At 38.9% G+C, this 19,647-nt stretch overlaps 1 protein-coding gene and 1 pseudogene across 3 annotated transcripts in view; one reads left to right on the top strand and one right to left on the bottom strand.

Annotated features, from left to right (window-relative positions):
* TENT4B (terminal nucleotidyltransferase 4B) overlaps window positions 1-16,963 on the top strand; it is a 65,024-nt gene extending 48,061 nt beyond the window's left edge. Inside the window, exons 3-12 of one of the 2 annotated variants that reach the window (XM_079117289.1) lie at window positions 1,958-2,004; window positions 3,540-3,660; window positions 5,838-5,945; window positions 7,840-7,968; window positions 8,681-8,894; window positions 10,344-10,470; window positions 10,573-10,676; window positions 10,920-10,966; window positions 12,732-12,896; window positions 14,299-16,963. In XM_079117289.1, coding sequence (XP_078973415.1) covers window positions 1,958-2,004; window positions 3,540-3,660; window positions 5,838-5,945; window positions 7,840-7,968; window positions 8,681-8,894; window positions 10,344-10,470; window positions 10,573-10,676; window positions 10,920-10,966; window positions 12,732-12,896; window positions 14,299-14,475 — 1,239 coding nt within the window. In that variant the 3' untranslated portion in view covers window positions 14,476-16,963. Of the gene's footprint in view, window positions 1-1,957; window positions 2,005-3,539; window positions 3,661-5,837; window positions 5,946-7,839; window positions 7,969-8,680; window positions 8,895-10,343; window positions 10,471-10,572; window positions 10,677-10,778; window positions 10,967-12,731; window positions 12,897-14,298 lie in introns of both variants that reach the window. The other variant, XM_079117290.1, reaches the window with a different exon arrangement.
* LOC306647773 (NADH dehydrogenase [ubiquinone] 1 alpha subcomplex subunit 1-like) overlaps window positions 1-19,647 on the bottom strand; it is a 442,780-nt pseudogene that overhangs the window by 23,789 nt on the left and 399,344 nt on the right. The window lies entirely within an intron of this gene.

Here is a 19,647-nt window from a genome sequence, read left to right as displayed (position 1 = left end):
AAGCTTACCTGTTGGTGTTGCAGGCAGAGACCCCACTTGCCGTGTAAGTGCTTTTGTAAGAGTTAAGGTCTAACTAAATTTTAAAGGGAAATAATTTTCTACAACCTTTAAAATTTGGGGCTTGGTGATTTTTGACTCAGATGCCTTACTTAAATTTTTTTTTTTTGTACTAGTTAACAACTACTAAGTATAAAGAGAAGACAAATCTAGCCTTATTGTAGTCGTTTGTTATTACATGTAATTTATTAAAACCCTCTTGCTATTTTGTTCCAATTGCCAGCATAAACATTGTAATTGTAGATGAATGAAAATGTCATGCAGGCATTTATCACTTGAAGCTCTTTTAGGGGCATAAGCCATATTCTTCCTTCCCTCACCCTCCTCATGGTACTAAGGATTGAACTCAAAGGGCACCTTTCCACTGAGCTATACCAACCCCTTTTATTTTAATTTTTAAAAGTTTTGAGACAGGGTCTCTTTAAGTTGCCCAAGATAGCCTCCAGCCTTATCCTCCCAAGCCTCTGAGATTACAGGCATGTGCCACCTTGCCTGGCCCTGCTCTTGAAACTGCTATCTTTGTCCACTCTCTGACCCAACTCTTTGTCCCAGTACAGTCCCCACTCAGTGAACAAAATATTTGCCCACAATTTCTTCTTCACTTATTTGTATTTTTTGTTATTGGTATTAAGTTAATACTTTATTCTTGGTCTTAGGATCTAGTCTACAATTTTGTACTTAAAAAAAAAAAAGCAATTTATTAGAATTCCTTATGTTATGTCCTTTAGCTTTTCTTTAGACCTTGTCCTGCGTGGGGGAAGTCTTTTTGTCTAGTTGGCAAAACAAAGGGGTTTCAAGCGCCACACTGTAGGTAAATGGAAGAATGGAGGACACCAGTATTTTATTGAGCAGCTACTACGTGCAGCATTATTGCTGCTTCTTGTGTAATCCAACTGATTCAGCTGGACTGATTGTGCTCCCCAGGGCCTTTGGCAGTGTCTAGACATTTTGGTTATCATGACTTGGGAAACACTGCTGACATCTAGTGGGCAGAGACCAGGGCGACAGCTCAACATACCACCGAGAACAATACAGCCCCACAACAAATGGCCTTAGTGCTGAGGTTAAGAAACCCTGATCTGAATTGAGCCTCATCCTTCCGAGGTGGCAGATTTTATCGTTGATGTTTTGTTGTTTTGAGGGTTTGGTTTTGTTTCCCCCTTCAGTAATGGAGATCTAATCCAGGACCTCATACATGCTAGGCTCTCCCGCTAAGCTACACACCCAGCCCTTTTTAAAATTTTACTTTGGGACAGGGTCTTTCTTGCTAAGTTGCCCAGCTTGACCTTAAACTTTGGATCCTCCTGCCTAGGATTACAGGTGTGTACCACCATGCCTAGCCCTTTTTATTTAGTTATTTATGTATTTATATTTTTTCCCAGAGCAGAACACAACACTTGGCTAACTTCCTGGGTCCACCTCACCCCAAAGGCATAGCTATTTTTCCCATCATTTATCCAGTTCCACTATTCTCCACGAGTTGAGATAGAATGCACCCAGGTTTTCTGCTACAGCGCTGATTTTCTCTGTGGTAGGCCTGTAGGCCAGCGCTGGTCCTGTACTTGAAGTAGTCTAACAGTGATCTACGAGAAGACTCCCTCTTGGAGAACAAAAATTTAAGGATTTATGAGTTTACCTGAATTATAAAGGAACATTAGTGACCTGAATATTGCTTTTGAAAGTTTTCTATTTTAGTCTATATGTTTCAAATATATTTGAACCAGATATATTTAAATTGTATTCCAAACGTCTGCCTCTAAGGTACAGAATCCCTACCTTTTGAAAATGTGGTTAGAAAAAATGCTCTTGTAGTACTAAACAGTACCAGTAGAGGGTAGCCAAGACCTGCACTTCTCCTTAGTGTGGTGCCTAGATGTAATAACTTCTTTTTCTGTTTCAGGTCCAGATATTTGGAAGTTTTAAAACTGGCCTGTATTTACCTACTAGGTTAGTACATTTATGAAGCTTTCAATGGATTGTACATTTTTATAGAGTATGTACATTTTGTCTGTTGAATGTGTAAAAATAGAAACAAAATAGTGAGATATATGAAATGAAATTTCATTTACCTGAATTTTATTTGCTTTACTTTAAAGTGGAATGTTACTTCTGATTATCTTATCAAGACTGAAATGTTGCAGAGAAATGTAAAAGCCAACATGTAGCGGTAGAATCAATTAGTTACTAATTTTAGAAATTGACTACCCTGCAGAGAACTGCTCAGCCCCGTGACCTCCCCACTGTAGTGTCGTGATCATGGTGTGGACCTGGATATACTCCAGGATGTGAGGTCTCGCTCTCTTTTTTTTAGCGAGGAACTCATGCAACTAGCTGTAGTTTCAGCATCCTGACCCAGACATTCAGGCTACAAAACTCTGAGGAAGGTTTTGGCCCTTCTAGGACCCTTGTTCAGTCTTTTCTAAGAGGGCTTTCCTGAACCATAGCCTGGGAGGACCCCTTTTTGAGGATGATGATGTTTCCCTGAAGGGTTGCGTCTTTGCTCTCATAAGATACAGTCTTTACAATGGAAAACCATTCCATAGTGTTGGGGCGGGTGGATCGAATCCACGGCACACTACCCTGAGTCACATCTCCAATTCTTTGTATTTTATCTTGAGACAGGGTCTTGCTAAATTGCTCAGACTGGCTTCAAACTTGTAATTCTCCTGCGTTAGCCTCCCAGTTAGCTGGGATTATAAGTCTAGGCCATTGTGCCTGCCTGTTCCATCATGTTTTTTATTTGAGCTTGATTTGGTCTACTTTCTCCCAGCTTTTAAAATGTGCTGAAGTAGGGATATCCTAGCAAGTTTTATTCTTTCCAGTGCTGTCCTTGTCCTGCATAAGCTATACATAAAACATTCAACTTCAAGGTCATTGATAATTTTCCTTATTTAGGTTCTGAGCTTCAGCAAAAGCCAAAATAATCATTCTAAAATAATTAATTAAATTTTATGATTAGGTAGTGTATTTCCATAGTTCAGATTTAGAAAAAGCACACTCCTACCCCTGCCCATGTTCTCTTTGGAACGGTCACTGATACCAGTTTCTCATATGTCCTTCCAGATAGTTGTGCAGGTAGGATGGATGTGTGTGTTTACACAAACGGTACAAGCCAGACCCTGCTCTTCAACTTGTATTTTGCACTTAATATTTCTTAAGTCACAGTTAATCTCATCTAGATAGCAAAGTCTTTAGGACCGGAAACCTTTATGAAAAACATTAACTAGCATTTTGAAGTTTTCTTTCAAAATCACCACTTCCCGAGACCTGTGTTCTGTGAAATGACTGAGAAGAAGTGGTGTTAAAAATCATCAGCCTTCACTTCCTCCCTAAAACCCAGCAGCACTGCACATGGTCTTCATTGGGCAGGAGGGGACATAGTTTTCATTGTACCAACGTGAAGTCTAAAAGTGTGAGCTGATGTAAGACAGGTGCTGTTTCTTGCTTCTTCAACTCCTTTCGCATCTGTTCTCTGTGTTCAGTGACATCGATCTTGTGGTGTTTGGGAAGTGGGAGAACCTACCCCTCTGGACCCTGGAGGAAGCCCTTCGGAAACACAAAGTTGCAGATGAGGATTCGGTGAAAGTTCTAGACAAAGCAACTGTAAGTTCTTAACATCTCTAGTTGTTTACATATGAAACTTCAGTGTTTCTGAGCACAATTGGACTGTGAGTCAGTGATTCTTTGATTTTGTGAATGTCTCACTGCTTGTATATGTACAGTGTTCTGTTTGTGAAACAAGTTATTTTATTCTGGCTATGCATTTATTTAAGAAATAACCCAGTGTTTTCATACATAGTACTATAGAATTTTTAAAGTATAAAAAGTATAATAAAAATGTGGATTTATATTAAGCAGTTTATAGTTACACAGATGTTGCCATTGTATTGTGTCCTTGAAAAAATATATATGATTGATGTTTTGTAGATTAGATCATATTTCAACCTTAGCTGGACTGACCGTTAAAGAACTTTCATGGAGACTCAGTGTAGAATCATACATCTGTTAGAATTTTTTGGTTTTTTAAATTACTATTTTGCCTATTAGGTTTAAGAAAACAGCATAGTTTTCATAGGAAAACAATTTGGAGGCCCAATTCTGCACACAAGTTTGCTGGCCCAAGTTTTCTCTTTTGCAGTACTGGCAATTAAGTCCAGGGGTGTTCTGTCTCTGAGCTACTACACCCGCAGCTGACTTGAATTTGCAGTCCCTCTGCCCCAGCCTCCGAGTTTTTTGGGATTACAGGCATCACCACATGCAGACCGGCCCAAGTTTTCTAATGCATGGTGAAATCAGTATTATTTTATGAGCTTGTAATATCTGACATAAATCATCTGATCAGTTTTTATTTGAGAGTAGTCCTTCTGTTTTATAATCTTTTCCTGTGACTTTATGGGCTATTTGTGTGTGAAGAATCTAGCGGTTTTCTTATTAGAAACAGTTTGGTGATATGAAATGTTTGATGCCTGTATTGATAATTTTTAATCTTATGAGTTGGAAATTGTACTCCTAAGTGTATATAATATTTTAAGGTTTTTGTTATGTGACTTCAAACTTCTCAATGCAACTGTATGCCAGTTAATGTAACTATATGAATTGATGCAGTGCCAGGCATACTGACATATACCTGTAATTTCAGCCACTTAGGAGACAGAAGCAGGAGCATCAGAAGTTTGAGACCAGGGACTGGGGTTGTGGCTCAGTGGTAGAGCACTTGCCTGGCTTGTGTGAGGGACAGGGTTCAATCCTTAACACCACATTTAAAAAAACAATGAATAAATAAAATAAAGGTATTGTGTCCATCTACAACTAAAAATATATTAAAAAAAAAAAAAAAAAAAAAAAGTTTGAGGCCAGGCTGGGCAACTTAGTGAGACCCTGTCTCAAAATAAAATTTTATAAAAGGGGTAGGGAAAACAACATTGCCCCATGTAAATTTATGATTACACAAATGGTATGCCTTGACTCCATGTACAAATAGAGAAACAACATGTTTCCCATTCGTTTAAATAAAAAAAAAAGGGGGGGGGTAGGGAGGGGCTGGGGTTGTGGCTTGGTGGTAGAGAACTTGCCTAGCATGTGTGAGGCCCTGGGTTCAATTCTCAGCACCGCATGTATATTAATGAATAAAATAAAGGTCCATCAACTTTTTTTTTTTTTTTTTAAAGGGGGGTAGGGATGTAGCTTCATGGGAGAACACATACCTAGTCGATACAAGGCCCTGGGTTCAATTGCCAGTACTGCCAAAAAATTTTTTTCATAAAGAGCATATTAATTTGCCTGACTGTAGTAACACTTCAGTATGTATATTTAGATAAATATATGTGGGAAGCTGAGGCAGGAGGATCATGAGTTCAAGGCCAGTCTGACTAACTTAGTGAAACCCTGTCTCAAAATAAAAATTTAAAAAAGGGGCTGGGGATATAGCTCAGTGGTATAGTGTCCCTGGCTTTAATTCACCCCAGTACCACACACACAAAATATATGTATCTCAAAAACATGCAGTGTTGTACACCATAAATGTGTGCAATAAAAAATAAATAATAAATAAATAACTTAAGTCATTTGGACACCAAAACAAATTCTTTTTAATAAGTGTATCGTATAGGTTAAATGCTGAGTATGTATGGTAAAGTATCTGTAGATGTTAATTGTGGTACATCGTATTCAGAACACTCAGTGTTTTATGTCTTCATGAGAGGGGTAGATGCCAACCATTCCCTGGTTTTGTCTTTTAATTTGGGTCCAGAATTTCAATCTTTCCTTTGTTCTCTTTCTAGGTACCTATTATCAAATTAACAGATTCTTTTACTGAAGTGAAAGTTGATATCAGCTTTAACGTCCAGAATGGCGTGAGAGCAGCAGACCTCATCAAAGATTTTACCAAGGTCAGAGGCTCTATAGTGTCTGTATGATGAAACTGTTGGGAAATGTAAATGTAATTTTGTCTCAAGAGTTGTCGTGGTTGTGGTTGTATTCTGCTATCCTTTGCCAAACCCCCAGTACCTGTCCTGCTGTTGCTGAGAGTGGACCCAGGGCCCTGAGCATGCTAGCTGAATTCTCCACTCTCAAGCTATTTTTATGAGTGTTGCTGACAAATGTTTTTCCCTCTTCTGTGTACCTGTTTTGCTTTCCTTGAATCTACTGGTAATGATCAGTAATTATAATGTGACCTCAAGTAAGAATTAAGGGTTGAGAATGCTTTTGAAGAAATACTCTGCATAGGGATGTGAGGCCTGAGATCATGCTGCATAGTTGACAACTGCCAGTTTTTAACCTCTGACAATTTAGATTAAGAATCTCGTGGGCTGGGGATATAGCTCAGTTGGTAGTGTGCTTGCCTCATAAGCACAAGGCCCTGGGTTCAATCCCCAGCACTACCAAAAAAAGAATCTCCCTAGGGAGCCTTTTCTTTGATTTAATCCCCAAGTCACCTATAAGGAGGTACCTGCAGTTTTCCTTACTTTATCTTGAAGTAATTTTAATTTATTCCTGTTTTGTTATTTTCTTTCAAAATAGGGAAGAATTTGCAACATTGTCCTCAGAACACTTTTATATACTTATATCTACTCTGATTTCAACCATCATATTTACAAATGCTCATTTTTCCTTTTTTTCCCTCCTATTTTGTGGTACTGAGAATTTAACTAAATTGCCAAAACTAGCTTCAAACTTGCGATTTTCCTGCCTCGGCCTCCCAAATCACTGGGATTATGGTTTATTTCTCCATATTTTTGTTCTTTTCCATGCTTGCTTCTTAGATGATTTAGAAAAGTATAAAGTTTTTTTCCTTAAGGAAGCCATTTGTGTTCACTGTAGAAAGTCCATAACAAAGCTGGGTGAGATGTCTTACCTATAATCCCAGTGATTTGGAATGCTAAAACAGGAAGATTCTAAGTTCAAGGCCAGCCTCCGCAACTTAGTGAGACCCTGTCTCAAAATAAAAAGGACTGGGGATGTAGCTCAGTGATTTAACACCCTGGGTTCATTCCCCAGTACCCGCTACAAAAACAAAACAAAACAAAAAACAAACAAACAAACAAAAAAAGAAGCAAAAAGCAAAAAAAAAACAAAGATAAGCATAAAGAAGGGACAGCATCTTTCCATATGTTTGGCCTGCTTATTTCCCTCAGTGTCCCAGGTGAGGGCCTGGCTTGTGGAGAGCACTATGTAGTGTATGAGCAAAAGACGAACTTGCTGCTGTACATCTTGGCAAGCTCTGTGTGCTCAGGGGTAGCCCTGCTCATTCCCTGTAGAATGTGGAAAAGAGAGGAGGTCTTTGTGGTCATTGCCCACAGGTAAACAGCAGGCAAGATTGTTCATGCCCTAGGCTGTAACAGAGTGATTTTAAGGACCTTAAACCACCACAGATGGTGTCGGTGAACCACCTAAGAAAAGTGGTGCTTTGGAATCCCACTGATTTAGTGCTTTAAGACGTTGAGAGACTTTGTCCTTGTACTGTTTCTGTTATGTGTTCAAAAATGAAGATAATATATATGGTCATGGTCATAGTGAGCATCATCAAATATATACTTAGTGTTTCAATCCTAGAGTGGGTATGGGTGCCATGATGTATATTATTGTTTTATCTGTATTATTGTGTTTTAAAGCCCTTACGGCTTACTTTTTTAAAAATTACTTACCTTTAAAACAGAAACTTAAGTATATTGCATATCTCTACCAAACTTTATAATGTAAGGCCCAGTTTATGCTCCTGCTAATTGCCTAGAGCTATTACTGATACAGAAATTTACTGAAAATATAATTTTATTTATTTTTCAGAAATATCCTGTATTGCCGTACTTGGTTTTAGTATTGAAACAATTCTTATTACAGAGGGACCTTAATGAAGTATTCACAGGTGGAATTGGTTCTTATAGTCTCTTTTTAATGGCAGTCAGTTTCCTTCAGGTAAGTTGTATGGGTGTATGCTAGTGTTCAATAAAAGTAAGATAAGTCAGCTGAGAAAGCATTCCAGGAAGAAAGTAAGTCAAGCTTTATTGTAATGCTTTTCTTGATTACTTATGACTTTTTCCTTAAACTGGATACCTTTTATAATTTAGCCAGTAAGTATTTAAAAATTCCTGGAGAGAATATTTATTGTTTTCAATCCCATACATTCTAATAGTTTTGAGACTTTTAACTGCAGTGTTTAACATTCAAAGGTATAGCCTGGTTTCCATAATTGCAAACGATAGCACAAATGGCAAAAATCAGAATATCTTCTAAGCCACTAATCTTGTTTAGCTAGATTGAGACCTGCTATGTGGGTAAGATGAGCCTTATGCATCTGTGTGGGGCTGGCTGCCAACTGCAGACTCTGCTGTGAATCAGAGTGACCTCCTGACGTGGTGGGCCAAGCCAGCCTTGTCAGCATGCTGGGGCAGGATTCAGCCTTGCAAATTGTACCCCACCAGTTTTGTGCCCATGGGGTTATTTTATTGTGTTGTCTGTCACAGTACTTCAGCTGTTTATTACCCCTCTCTGTTGATTTCTATGCTAAACCAAAATTATAATACTACTACTTACAGAAGTTAAGGTGTCAACCCCTCCCTGATAATTTAGAGAAAATTCAAAATAATTTCTTCTTTTTTTTTTTTTTTTTTTTTTTTCCTCTTTTTAGTTACATCCCAGGGAAGATGCTTGCATCCCCAATACAAACTATGGTGTTCTCTTAATAGAATTTTTTGAATTATATGGACGACACTTCAATTATTTAAAGACTGGCATCCGGATAAAGGATGGTGGTTCATATGTGGCCAAAGATGAAGTACAGAAAAATATGCTAGATGGCTACAGGCCATCAATGCTTTATATTGAAGATCCTTTACAACCAGGTATTGAAATTAGGTAAATTTGTGGGTGTTCAAAGATAGGGCATTGTCAGGCATTTTGTGCTTTTAGCCTCTCTTTAGATGCCAAATGCAAGATAATTTCTATTGTCTTTTTTTCCCCTTCCCAAAATATTTCATGAGCAAACATACTGAAATAAACAGAGCACACCCCCTAGTAAAACACCTTGCAGACTTCAGATGAGTTGGGAATAGAATCCTTTTGACGCTTAAAAACCAAGCGCAATAGGTATTCACTGTCGGGGTAGGTTTGTGTGCAGCTTCAGTTTGGCGACCATTTTTCCGTTTTCTTGGTTCTTCATGCTGGTGATTACAGCAGTTGTCAGCCAGGACTTTAAGGAGGATTATGAAGTCCTCAGAGCACAAGCCTGATAGCAGTGTACCTCCAGATTCATAATTCAAGGAGACTATCTTTTGGACTGCTTCCTTTTCGCTCTAGTTTTGCATAACCTCCTGTGCTTTTTCCAGTTTTGCATTGGCTTGAAAGTGAACAAAAAATAATTGCTTTCATGAAGCTCTATTTGTTTGCTTGTGTCTTAGTTTTTCTGGGCAATATCTTTTCCTGATGCAATTGTAAAATACTTAGATCCTACATTATTGGGTTTTAGTGGAAGTGCTTTTAGTCATTTGCTTGAATGTGTAACTTTGAATGAGTCAGGAAAAGGAATGAAGAGCTACAGTAATTGCCTTGGAGCCCTTTTATGGCTTATTGAGCTGTTTTATAAACATTAATAGTTCTATTTGTTTATTCATTGAGGAAATACTTAATGGAAGCCTTCTCTGTGCAAAGACATTGTGCAAGGGACAAAGATTTTTCAGTAAGTCAAATGTGGTGGTGCACACCTGTAATCCCAGTGACTCTGGAGGCTGAGGCAGGAGGATAGCAAGTTCAAAGCCAGCCTCAGCAACTTATTTAGGCCCTAGGCTACTCAGTGAGACCCTCAGTGAGACCCTGTTTCAAAATAAAAAATAAAAAGGGCTGGGGATGTGACTCAGTGATTTAAAAAAAAAAGATTTTTTAGTAAGACAGTTCTTGCTTTTTAGGACCTCACAAATTAGCATGGAAAATATGTATACAGCTAATAAAAATCAAAAAAACCTGCAGTATTTCTGTTTTAGCTTGGCTTCACTCCTAGGGGGAGAATAGGCAACTCTTTTTTATTTTTATTTATTTATTTATTTATTTTTGCATTACTCTTTACATGTGTGATAGGAGAGTTCTTGTTAGGTAGTTTATACATCATGATAAGTACAGACTGCTTATCTGATAAGTTCAGAGATTGGGGAACCAAGGGAACAACTGACAGCTCAGTTTCTGGGTGGAGTTGTAGCTGGATAACTCTTGCCCTTGCCCTCCCAAAAGTAGACTTGTCAACACTTAATTCATATTAATCAGTAGTCAAGCAGACTATTACATATACATTTCTTTTAAAGGTAATGATGTTGGAAGGAGTTCATATGGGGCCATGCAAGTGAAACAGGCCTTTGATTATGCCTACGTTGTTTTGAGTCACGCCGTGTCACCAATAGCAAAGTACTATCCCAACAACGAAACAGAGAGGTAAAAGTTTAATTCAGATCAGCCCATTGTGTCAAAATTGGTTGTAGCTTATTTTCAAATTAATGTACCCTTTCTTTTTTTTTTATTTTTAAACACATGCAGCATATTAGGTAGAATAATTAGAGTGACGGATGAAGTCGCCACATACAGAGATTGGATATCAAAGCAGTGGGGCTTGCAGAATAGGCCTGAGCCTTCGTGTAATGGTAAGAATTTTTTCATTGATTGATTGACTGAGTCTTAGAGGCTTTTCTGTGTTGTGTTTTTAATGGGAAGAAACGTTTTCCAATCTTTTGCCACTCTTTCAGGAAATGGTGTTACCTTGATAGTAGATACTCAGCAGTTAGATAAATGTAATAATAATCTGTCTGAAGAAAATGAAGCCCTTGGAAAATGTAGAAGTAAAACTTCGGAATCTCTTAGTAAACACTCTTCAAACTCTTCATCAGGTCCAGTGTCCTCCTCTTCTGCCACGCAGTCCAGCTCTAGTGACGTCGTAAGTATGAAAAATATGGCTCTTGGAAGCTTCAGTGCTTACACACTCTCTTGTATGGGGTTCATTCCGCCCAGAGGGTTAAAGCTGCTTCCTTTTCTTGTTACTGGGAAATTTTAACAACTTCAACACTTATCCTTTTCTCAGCCTTTTTTTAATACATACAACAAAAGAGAATTTTAGTGAAGTCTGTGTGTCCACCACTAGATTCTCCCATTAGCATCTGACTTGCTGTCATATACCTGCCTTCTATCCATCCTGCTGTCCGCTAACTCATCTTGTTCTTTGATCCATTTGAAAGCAGATTACAGGCCTCTGTACACTTCTTTCAAACTTCTGTAGTGTATATTGTTAATAAGACTTAAATATTAGTTTGTAGTTTTTTCTCTTGCTATAAAATTGACATTAAAGGAAATCCTAATTGTATATCCACTAAATTTTTATCAAATGCATTCAAATGTGTAACCCTACATAATCACAAGATATAGAATGTTACCACCACCCCAAGGAGCTCCCTTGAGACGCTTGCTAATCACCCCCGAGTCCTACCCTCAGAGGGAACCACTGTGATTTTCTAATAACATAGATTAGTTTTGCTTATTCCATAACTTCATATAAATGAAATTATGCAACATATACTCTTTTTTGTAAGGCCTCTTTCATTTAGAATAATGTTTTTGAGCTTCTTGATTGGATTTTTTATTAAAAAAGGGATATAATTTTTACTTCATAAATATCACCACTTTAAATGTATAACTTCAATGTTTTTAAATATGTTCACAATGTTATCTGCTATAACCAATCTCTAGTTGAAGAATATTTCCTTCACCCCAGAAAGAACCCCTGTACTAGGAGTAGTTCTTCCCAATTCCTCTTTCCAACCTCTAATCTTTTTTCTGTCTCTATCCTGATTGACTTGTCAATTACATCAGAAGTTAAATTTTCTTTATCAAGGTGAATTTAAATTTATTTCAGATTTAAAATGAACTTACCTATTATTTGAATTTTGAGTTTATTAGGTGTGTGATAAAAAGAAATGTAAAAATGTAAGGGACGTAATTTTATGTTATTGCCGGTGAGCACGTGTCATCATGGAGTCATACCTGTTCACGAGCAGAGTCTCCCTGTGTGCCTGCTGGATCCTGGAGCAATGCTCTGGGGGGCCGAGTGCTGAGCTGGATTCCTCAGGCACGGGGATCGGGGGGTTGGGGGCAGAAGCAGACACAACCTCGAGCTGGAGCGTCAGGGACTGAGAGACCGTGACTGAAATGCCGGCTAGTGCTGCAGGGTGAAGGGCAGAGATAGTCATGACCCAGTCAGTCAGAGGCAGATGGGGCTGAACACTGTCTGTGGTAGGTCTGTACCACAGCACGTTTGCTTGGGGACCTGTTATCACAGACTCTCAGTCCATCATCTTGTATTTGATTAAAGATATTGAACCAGGACTGGGACCTCCGACCCTTGGTCTTCCCAGGGTACCATGACTTGTTTTCTGTAAGTAAAAATGCAGATTCACTGTGACTTCTGTGAGCTCCTTCACAGACTATTAACAATGTGACGCGGACAGTGAACCTGAGGATGAATGGAAGCCCTGTGGTAAAATGAGGAAAACCTAAGCAGTTAGTTTTGTAAAATCCTCATTGTGTCTCCTGAACTCCCAAACGTATCAGTCTTCCGATGAGTGCTTAGCTGAAATTGTTCTCATTTCTGAATATTGAATATGTAAATCATCAGTACATCACATTATAACCTGTATGGCTTGTGTTAGGATTCTGATGCGACACCATGCAAAACCCCGAAACAGCTACTTTGCCGGCCGTCTACTGGGAACCGAGTAGGGTCACAAGATGTGTCCTTGGAGTCCTCTCAGGCAGTTGGGAAAATGCAGAGCACCCAAACCACTAACACATCCAACAGCACCAACAAATCTCAGGTGTGTGGAATTTGTGTTTTTTTGTTGTTAGTGTCCAATACAGAATAGTCAGAATTTCTTTCATGTGAATAATGGTTATCCTGGGTTTGAAACTCTAGGTTAAAGAGCAAACCTGTTTTGTTTTAAGTGGTTCTAAAGCATGGTGGTGCTTCTAGTAATGGGATGTGCTGAGGCCATTTATGAGACATTGTGGCACCGATCCTTTTTTTTATCTTTTTAGTTGTAGATGGACACAATACCTTCATTTTATTTGTTTTTATGTGGTGCTGAGGATCGAACCCAATGCCTCAACACATGGCAAGCACTCTATCACTGAGCTACAGACTCAGCCCCTGTAGCATCAGTCTTTGTGGAAACCTAGTAACTGGTCCTAAGACATCCTAGCCAACCCGCCTTATTATAGTTTCAGCATAAAAAAATTTCATCAGGACTGGGGGGATGTAGCTCAGTTTTAAAGTGTGTCCTTAAGCATTCTTGAAGCCCTGGGTTCCATACCTAGTGCACACACAAAAAGGATCAAGTTATAAAAAGGTTTTATTGTACTTGAAATTAAGCTGCATCTGAAGTTTCTGTGTGGCTTCATGGCAGTGGTGTGCATACCTGGAGATGGTGTATCCTTTTGTAGTATTTGGCATCTTGCTGCCTGCGTTGAACTGCATTAGGTAGCTGTGAGGCATGATGGTCAGTTGATTGATACTAACTCCGACTGAAATAGGCCACAGAGATGCTCCAAGTTTTTTGGTTGCCTAAAATTATTATTAACCATGAGTAATGAGTCAGAATGAGGGAAGAGGCAAGCCATTGGTATTGTCACTGGCCCAAGGCCTTCTTCCCCACTCAGTACAACTGGAACCCTGGGAAAAGGCCTCCTGGCAGCAGAGATTACTGGCTTGTCAGTCACCTCATATCTCATTAGAGTCACTGACTCCACTTTACCTATACAGCCTTAGCCACCTGCCCCAAACACAAACTCGTTGAGTAATAGTGATAAGGTGACAGAGCTGATGGAACAGGCTGCTGTCAGGAGAGAGCCACAGGTAAGGAGAGCAGGAAGGGAGCGGCTGCCATGCTGACTCCCCCAGTCAACCTGTGCAGTCGTGCCTGTCCCAGGCCGCCTTCCAGTAATACCGCCTAGGATGTGGTATGTGAGCAGGCAGCTTCCTCGAGAAAACACTGTTGGGAAGACAAGATAGTGGCCTAGTTTTTCAGTATTTCCATCATAAAAATAATGTAAGAGTTTTAGAGTTCAAAAGTGTCACCCCCCCTTTTCCTGCCTGCTAGCTCAGTCAGTGGTCAGCCTCGTCACTGTAGCCGCCCAGTTTCTAGTTGGAAAGCGCCCTGCACATTCAGATTTGCTAATCCACGATACTGATGTCTTTTTGACCGCTTTCTTTTTCTGCAGCATGGATCAGCAAGGCTCTTCCGTTCTTCCAGCAAAGGCTTCCAAGGTACAACCCAAACAAGCCATGGTTCCTTGATGACAAACAAACAGCATCAAGGCAAATCCAATAATCAGTATTACCATGGCAAAAAGAGGAAACACAAGAGGGACGCGCCCCTCTCAGACCTTTGTAGATAGTCGGCGCTGTGCGATGGACTGTCTTCTGTGTGCAATGATCTCATGCTCAGGACAGTTGCTTAGGGACTCCTGGGAGACATGCAGGAGCCTCACACTGTTCAGACATTGATTTAGCAACTGCGTTTTTTCCCAGCTCGCCACGGAATGGATCATGAAGACTGACAACTGCAAAAACAAAAGCAAGCAAAAAAGGGGAAAAAAGGCTGCTCATTTGATAAGTCATATGCTACAACAGGGTCATTTTAAGATTTAAAGCTTGAATGTAAAATATATTTCTCATTGGCTTTATGCAGAGTTATAGGGAATAGTATTCAGTGTGGGTAGGGTGATAGAAACAGAAAACAATGTCAGAGGATGGGTGGGGAAGGCAAACAAAAGTATCTTATAGGAGTCCAGATTCCAAAGGGGAAAGTGATCTGTGCATGTTTTTTTTTTTAATATTTTTGCATATATTTACCATTTTATTGTGTGTGTATATATAGAAGACCATATAGGAAATTGATATTTGTAATAGTGGATTTGTTAATACTTTTTACATAACATTACTGTTTGAATTGTAAACAGAATTCTTCTCAGGATTAGTTTGAAGAATAATCTGAATTGTCATCTTGACATCCATCTATAGGGAAGTGATTAGTTCTGTTACTCAGTTTGTTTTCCTCAGCATTGAAATGACTTAATAGAACCCTTGTGACCTGCTGCGAATTTTTTTCCTCTCTAAAGAAAAGGTTTATGGTGGCAAATGACATTTATTTTATTTTGTAAAAAAAAAAAAAAAAAAATGTACTATGTACTTTTGTGTAAACACTGAAAAATCTCTAGTCATCTCTGAGAATTGCAACTGTTTTCTATAGTGCTGTCGTTTTGGGCAATTGGCAATTACATGACTTTGTGTTTGTTTCCTTTGCAGTCTTTCTATCTTTCTCTCTTTCTTTTTCCCCTTTCCTCCCCACTTCTTCCTAGTAGGAAGCACAGGGCCACCCCTGTCTGGCCTCGCTCCTGTTGCAGCAAAACCTCGAGCTCCAGACTTTGCATGCTGGCTCCTCTGACCCTGTGTGCTGCGTGTGCTTGCGTTTCTCATCTTATTCTTTTAAACTCATGCTTAACTACTGTGGGAGAGAATAACTGTAAACAGCTTTAATTAAATCATACTTATAAAAAACTATTTTCTTATACTCCACTTTATGCTTTTGGTATTGTCGATCTTTAAAAATTAAATGGTCTTTGATAATGGATCTATTTTGTATTGCCTTATTAAGACCAAATACTTCTTGTCATCCCATTCTTTATCCTCTCCTTTCATGGAATTGTTATCTTTAATTAAAACTTTTTTAAACATTGGCTTGTTTTAAATCATACTGTAAATTTTGGTTGTGGTCAGCTTTTGAGTGCAAATGAGATGTATAATTCTGTTATTCATCACCTGTTGGGTTTGAAACTCAGTTGGGAATATTTAATATAATAGAATGTAAGTGACATTTCTGAAAATGTTTTCTTCCAAGGCGAAAGCTCTTCTGTTAGCATCAGTGTGCGTGGCTCTGTTAAATACGGCCATTTTGGAGAAGAGATTCTTTTATATATATATATATACATATATATACATATAAAGTACTATTGGCTTTTAGGAATTTCTTTTATATACATTTATGAAATATTGAAGACCAATCAGACCATTAATGGACACTTAGTGCAACTTTTTATAAAGAAAATAATGCTAAAGTAAGACCAAAACTGATGTCATCACTGAAATTAACAATTTTCAATATGTTCGTATTTTAATTCACAAAGGAAAAATATGTTCCAAAACTGGAAACTCATAGTACTTGTGTAAACTGTGGAAGATTTTAAATGTGATGTTATTTTGACAATGTTTTAAATTTTAGAGTCACATTTTATTCTGATCTGAATTTTTATCAAGATGTCGAGCTTTTGTTTTTTGAAACTAGTTTGTCATAACATATTGTGCATAATCACAGTATTTATTTTGTAGGACTATTGTGAATGTGTAGACTTATGTTTACCGCTAAGGGAACAATTATTTATAAAATAATATTAAATCCAGTATTAGCTGCCTATTTCAGACACTTAATACTTGCAGAGATCCTTGTTACATTTACCACACTGAAGTTTTTTTTTAAAGAATCACCCTCATTGTTGAAAGTAAATGTACTTGTAGGGTGCGAATATTAGTGTTCCAATAAGCATGTGATTATATTAAGGTGGTGGTAGCGGGAAGATAATCTTGATTCCATTGGGAATCTTAGGTTTTCGTAAATTTATTGGGAAAATAGTTTTTCCTGTACTGCTGAAGTTTCTTTTTGGTAAACAGTATCTTTCTAAAAGAAAAAAGCATGAAGGAGAAATTGAGGTGTGTATACATTTCCTCAAATGACCAGCATTGTATTCGTGAATACTGTGTATCTTGCAATGAGCAGTGTGGAAACTGTTCATTTTTCAATCTGAAGTAAAATACTTTCAAGAACTTTTAGTTTGCCTGCTCATTTGTTTTGTACATTTCATCTCTGTATTTGACTCCTGTCTTATTTCTTTTGAGTTTTAATACTTTTCTACAAAGATCTTGTGACTGTTACCAGAAATGTGTCATTTAAATATTACAGTCCATCCATATCCATGAGTCATAATCCTCCTTTGCCTAGTATTGTAGAGGGGACTTCACACCTTCTACCTCACCATGGTGACATTTCTCTGGAGGTCACAAATGTGTACCCAGGCATAAGAAACATTTAAATACTGGTTTGTAGAGGTGCTGATGGGCCCGAGGGGTATCAGTACAAAACCCAAGTTTTTTGATACTAAAGGTAAATGCACTTTTCCCCTTCGGTTCTGCTGTGTCTGTGACAGTCCTGGTCTTCAGTGTCTTTGTTCTGCTTGGCAGCGTTGCCCTTGGTGCTGAGTCTGGCTTCCATCTGTAGAATCTGCAGTCTTCACACATGGTGGCCTCTAGTCTTAAGTTGATCACGCTGTGTTTTTGTCCTATTTCAAGTGTGTGTTTACCTTTCCTTGCATTTTGAGCCCCTCGTAAGCATTGAGGGTATTTGATTTGGCTCCTGATATTCCTGGATAAGGGCCTCACAGGGCAAAACATGGGCTCTGGGAGGGACACTTTAGTAGTCTCTTTCCTCTGGAGTTTCGTAGCACTGTGTGTTTTCTTGGCATTTTCTCCCCGTGTAGGAAGTGTGAGTTGTGTTTGCCTGAACCTGTGGACCGGTGTTTGGGGTTTCCAGAAATATAGGAGGGTCAGGGGAGAGTATGATAGGAAGCATAGGACTGTGTGGCATGTTTTCATTGAATGGACTGCCCCAATGACAGGAGATGAGCGTCTCAATTTGATCTGTAGAAATTACTAGAAATCCCCATTATAAGGACTTGCTGGTATTTGTATTGCTCATGACTACATCTGCTATTCAGTTTTACTTTAATATTGGTCTCCAGTTCAAAACTGATGGATTCCTTTAATTCTAACACGCTGTTGATTTCATGTTTTGGTCCCCAAGACCCTTTCTAGGAAGTTACTGCTTCACAGTTAATTTTTCAAAGATTAAATGGTAAACTGTTAAAGAAGACAGTCCTAATTCTGCTGTGATAGATATTGAAATGTTAAAATTAATGATCACAAGGATTTATTCTGCTCCATCTCTACTAAGGCCGCAGTCTGGAGGAATTTCTTAGTCTCCTGGCTAATTAAACTGTTTGAATGGTAGAGAGTAACATCTACAGCAAGTATTCCGCAAGTAGCCTATAAAAGGCTCTGTTAAGCTTAATTGAGTAGGGAAGTTATGTTTAATAGTCTTGATAGTAATTTTCATCAGTGGCATAGTCCCATCTAGTAAAATATTTAGATGTACCATTGGGATCAAAGATTTGTACAAGCAGTTCCTTGGAAGGACTCGTCTTGCCGTTTCTAAACCATGAGACTAGCTGCCTGCTCTTTTGTCAAAACATTTATGGGTGGATTAAATGGTAAAGAGCAGATTTTAACATGCTCCTTGATCCTTCGCATAGCTAAGAAACAAGCCAGATTTTACAGTGGAATTCTTTTTCCACGGCTTGAGAACTTGACATACCCCAAAACCCTTTTTCTCGACCCTCTTCTCTTGAGCCATCTTGACCTCTGCCACACATTTGGCACCTTGGTTTTTGTTTTGTTTGGGATGGATCAGAAACCACGAGCTAGCCAGGCACAGTGCACTTGCCTGTAATCCCAGTGGCTCCGGGGGCTGAGGCAGGAGGATTGTGAGTTCAAAGCCAGCCTCAGCAAAGGCAAGACGCTAAGTAACTCAGTGAGACCCTGTCTCTAAATAAAAATACAAAATAGGGCTGGGGATGTGGCTCAGTGGTCAAGTGCCCCTGAGTTCAATACCTGATACCGCCCCCCAAAAAGAATAACGAGCTAAATACAAATGTACAAATTCAATGTTGACAAAATTATTAACTAGAAAAATTGCTTTTGAAGCCTGCCGAGCGCTGATATTAAATACTTAAAGACGGTCTTTAGTTACTAAATAATAGTTAACACTGTTTTACTCTATCTTGGGTGCGAGGGGATTGCTGTTGTGTTTAAATATGTATTTGGTCTTGACATTTTCTACTTAGTGTTTAACCTAACCCATGGCCTACTAGCCTGAAAGAGATAACACTTTAGAAAGAGATGGAAGCAGACAGATGGAAATAGGGCATCCGCTTTGGTTATTTTAAGTTTGAGGTGTCTCCTGGATTTCCTGAGCAGACATGTTAACCATATCAGTAAGCACAGATGATAGTGTGGACGTCAGTATTCGCTCAGCTGTGAGTCTTGGTGGAAGTTTGCATTGGTTATGTGTTCATTGTGTTTATTTTTACATGTGAACTCAAACCTGACTGCCTTTCCCTGCATACACTGCTGTGCAGTCCGATAATAGGGACGGTCTCTACTAAGGCCGCACGCAGTCTGGAGGGGTTTTTTAGTGACTTTGTTTTATCTTAAAGATGCTATAGAAACTAGACACAAATAACACCACTGAGATGATGGAGTAAACCAAGCTGGGCTTGGCCTGAGCTTTGGGGCGGGTGGGTGAGGTCCAGGAGGACATGAGGAAGCAGCTGCTAAAGCCAGTACTGGTGAAGGGCAGACTTGCCTCAGGTTGAGTCACCCATCCCTGTGAAGGAGAGGGA

This window comes from Sciurus vulgaris (assembly GCF_902686455.1).
Source record: "Sciurus vulgaris genome assembly, chromosome: 17".
NCBI classification, from domain to species: domain Eukaryota; kingdom Metazoa; phylum Chordata; class Mammalia; order Rodentia; family Sciuridae; genus Sciurus; species Sciurus vulgaris.
The sequence above is the reverse complement of the archived record's forward strand: the minus strand, read 5'-3'. Positions and strand labels throughout refer to the sequence as shown.